At 44.7% G+C, this 3,948-nt stretch overlaps 1 protein-coding gene across 1 annotated transcript; it reads right to left on the reverse strand.

Annotated features, from left to right (window-relative positions):
- Positions 1-1,793: 1,793 nt before the first annotated feature.
- LOC134753277 (uncharacterized) lies at positions 1,794-3,715 on the reverse strand. Its single transcript, XM_063689124.1, has one exon. It carries the CDS (start codon positions 3,618-3,620, stop codon positions 2,133-2,135), a length of 1,488 nt encoding a protein of 495 aa, XP_063545194.1. The 5' UTR covers positions 3,621-3,715; the 3' UTR covers positions 1,794-2,132.
- Positions 3,716-3,948: the final 233 nt, after the last annotated feature.

The following is a 3,948-nucleotide window of genomic DNA, read 5'->3' on the forward strand; positions in this document are numbered from 1 at the left end:
AGCGACATCTACTTTAGCTGTCAAATTCAACAGCACGTTTTTTAAACGCTACGAAGTCTTATTTATATTAATAACTCCTTCCTTTTAGGCTTTTTGAGGTAGGTAAGTAAGTATGTAGTTAATTCAATTTTTTGGGTACATAGGTACTTAGGTATTATGGTATTAAATATAGTTTAGATATACCTTTGTCTTAATGCTCACAGCCATTAACTTATGATTGTTTACAAAAACAGGTTTAGATAAATATACAGTCTTAATACCTATTACATGTCTACCACTTTAAATGGCGAGTTGCAGAAACCTGTTCAGTGGAAATGTAAGAAAAAAGGCTTATTCAGCACCTGCCCATTAAGTCGGGAACTGAGACAAAGATAGACACAACCGGTTACATTACAACACAAGGTAAAGGTCCTAACCTAACGTGTAATGTAAGGAATACACTGAAGATAAGTGTTCGTGTGAAATTTGGATAAATGGAATCCTTTTTTTATGATAAATAAAATAAATGGAATCCTTATAAACAATAATAAAAACGACGCTAGATGTCGACTACGAAAATAATAAGCGTTTTGGTAAGAAAACTGATGTATGGAGTGAGCACTCTATGCTCGATGTTATTATAAGAAGGTTAAGAATATCGTATGGAATTTTGTTTTTCGCTCCTAAATCTTATAATACCTAATCAAAAAAACTCAAACGAAGGGGCATAGCTATGGTTAATATACAATAAATTTAATTTTTAACAGGGAGGAAAATTAGGACTACGCTACGTTTGTATGGCAACGCGGTAGTCTACAAAGTCAGTTGCGTTTACGTTCGCTGGTTCCCTACTGCTCACCGGCCTGGATCATACCCACTATTTATAAACAGTTAGCAAGTAATTGGTATAGTGTAGTGCCTTTGAGATAGTAATCTCAGGAATTAGTGAAGCGAGACATTTTTTGCTCAGTAATTGCCGCCGTTAACTCGCTCTGTGGAATATTTCCAACCATGGAGCATGTGAATCCTCTGGAATAATAATATTTAGTACTTATAAGAAGCTTAAGCAGAGGTAGGTCAAGGAGGGAACAGTGGCTCGGAAAAAAATAGCCGGGTACAGTGGCTCATTCAACCTAATTCCAACATGATTAGAGGCTATTTGCTTCCCTGCCAATACAGCAGAAACATTCAGTAATCGAACAAAGTCAATTGGACGAGCAATGGTTATTCTAACGCGTAAGGGTGCTACAACAGTGTATAGCGATATTTGGGCGACTGAGCCACTGTTCCCGCCTTGACCTACCTATACACTGCTAATTAGTTTGTTTATATTATTTAGCTATAGTCAGAATATATAAGGTCGGTTTGCTACATGATTGTCCTATACTTTTATTTAAAAAAAGTTTTGAATAGGAAAGAATCTCATTAGAATCTCACCGGTTTGTTATGGTTTGTTATAATTGTTATTAATAGGTTTTGTATTTACCGACGACGCTGTTTGTTTGTCCCGATTACACTACCTTACGAAGGTCGAGATTGTAAAGTATGTATGTACGAGTCAAGTCCGGGTTCGTCCTGAGGGTCGCGTGAAGTTGGAATCTCGACACAGTGGGAATTTTAATTCGTTTGTGGCGAGCGTTCCGACTGAACATCTAGCGACCTTCACCAAGGAGGCGTTTTGGCCGAAGAGTGTAAAGTTCCGGCGGTTCCGCGGCCCCGCTCTTACTGGTAGATACCGATTGACTGTTAGTACTTTGCCTTATCATTAATTATGCCAACGCAGTAGGTATATACACATATAATATGTATCGCAAAGTGAATGGAATAGTGATTTATAATGACGACCCTTGGAAGCATAAATATGTCGGGCGTAAATAAAATATTGACTTTAGTCGACCGTGTTTTTATTCCTTTATCTTATATACTTACATATTTATATACTTAGTATAACTTAATAATAAACATTTGGTACGGGTATCTACTTAGTAACTTACTAACATATCGTATCGTCCCTGATGGTACCGTCCATCGGTAACGGGGAGAACAACAGACAGGCGCGCCTTTGACACGGCGTCAGCCGAACAGAGATCTCACTCACGACTCTTCAGGTACAGAGTGTCTTAAATTATTGTTATGCCAGCACTGATTTCACTTCAGAGAGGCACATTAGGGGGTGTCTTGCAGGGCTCCGGCGAAGGCGGACGGTGCTCCTCAGGCCGCCGGGAACGATAGTACGCGCAGTATGGCAGCGGGTCCCAGAAAGCGAACAGTGCTTCTCGAGTATCCAACACCGAATCCAGCAGCTTCCCCACAGTAGCTGTGTGCCCACATCGACTCGTCGAAGTTTGGCATAAATAAGGCAGCGATACTCCTACGCGAGCTGCCATCGCAACTATCCTATTCCCGTGCCCGTTTGTCGACACTTCTTCACGTACCAGTCTGAGTGACATGTGACCAGTCATGGGCTTCGACGGTGACAATGATGACACATATTTCTGCACCCACAGGTCGACCTCTTCGTCTTTCTGCGGTACCAGTCCTTTTCTCACGGAATCTACGCGACATGTCACGTTGTTCACCGCTCGGGATTCCTTTAAAGTCGTACAAGTTACAATTCTTTCTCCTTTGGGCTCCTTGATAATAACCCATGGCTTCTCTGCGCTTATCTCGCGTGTAAATCTGAAGTTTGATTTGTCTTCTGGCATAACGAATCGTAGCCGGTCTCTAGCACCTCGCGCTCCGGCACTAGCGATATAATACCGGCCTTCCCTGGAGGCGTAGTTCTCGTACCACGAACGAACATCGTGTTCGCTGGCCACTACCCAAAACTCCGGTGTCGCCAACCCGGCCGCGCGGCACACGCGTATCAACTCCAAAGGGTCATCCAAAGTTACGACGTCACGAGCACTAGGCACGAAACACTGACAGCCCATTACTTCTAGATATGGTTTGGCCAGTGCGTCATAATAAGCCGGGGTCGAGGAACTCACGGGTACATAAAACACCGCAGATTCTCTGTCCACTATCTCACGCAAGGCGCGCGCATAGGCTAACGGGTCCGCCGGGTTGGGTCGTGGAACTGTGTAGAATTTGTTGACGGCTGCGGAATACTTTAGCAAAGTAAATTGGCCCTCTAACTCGAAGGCGACGACTCTTGCCCCCGCTGAGTGGAAATTTCTCGCCAAGTGCAATGCTTGAACAGAACTTCCGCCACTGATTAGGACAGTCCTTTGCTTGGTGGTTTTTTCTGAACGGAGAGCGCGCGCAATCAATTTTATCACTCCTATTGGGCACTGTATGCACTTCCAGAAAATAAACAGCGACGCGGCGATCCAGAGTGTCGGCAATACCACGAGAATTTGTTTCCAAGCCGGGTGTGCGATGATACTTAGCAGAGCGAAGAGCGGACGGAAGAAGAGTCGAGGCCCCCAGGTGAGGGTTCTGATGATGCGGGGTAGCGGCAGCGGGCGCTCCGGAGAAATGGCACGTTCTTCCGGAATAAGCGAGAATGTGGAGGAGAAAGACCGTCGCAGCGCGGTGAAGGGCGGCGGTTGGTGCGAGCAGCGCTTGACGCGCGGAGAGAACACGAGCTCTGTGTTAGAGCGCGCGAGGCGGCTGTACTCAGGCGCGCAGGCAGGCATGGCGGCGGGACTGGCGCGCGCGCTCGCCGCCGCTGCATATAAACTACCTCGTTATCAGCGAGCCCGCCGAGCGCCCGCCGCTCATCTTTGCACCCAATTAACTACTACCTAGATTTGATCGAAAACAAACAAATATACTGAAAAGGAATTAGGATAATGAGTTGATAATTAATTAGGACGCGAATTCGGTGAATGGTGCAAACTGCAAAGGTTTGATATTTAATACTATAACTATTTATTGTTTGTGCGAAGGCGCCGCTAAATGGGCGTAATAATTATCGCTCAATGTTTCTGTAAGCAAGTTATACGAGTTATGGCCAGGTAGAGC

This window comes from Cydia strobilella, chromosome 2, assembly GCF_947568885.1.
Source record: "Cydia strobilella chromosome 2, ilCydStro3.1, whole genome shotgun sequence".
Classification (NCBI taxonomy): domain Eukaryota; kingdom Metazoa; phylum Arthropoda; class Insecta; order Lepidoptera; family Tortricidae; genus Cydia; species Cydia strobilella.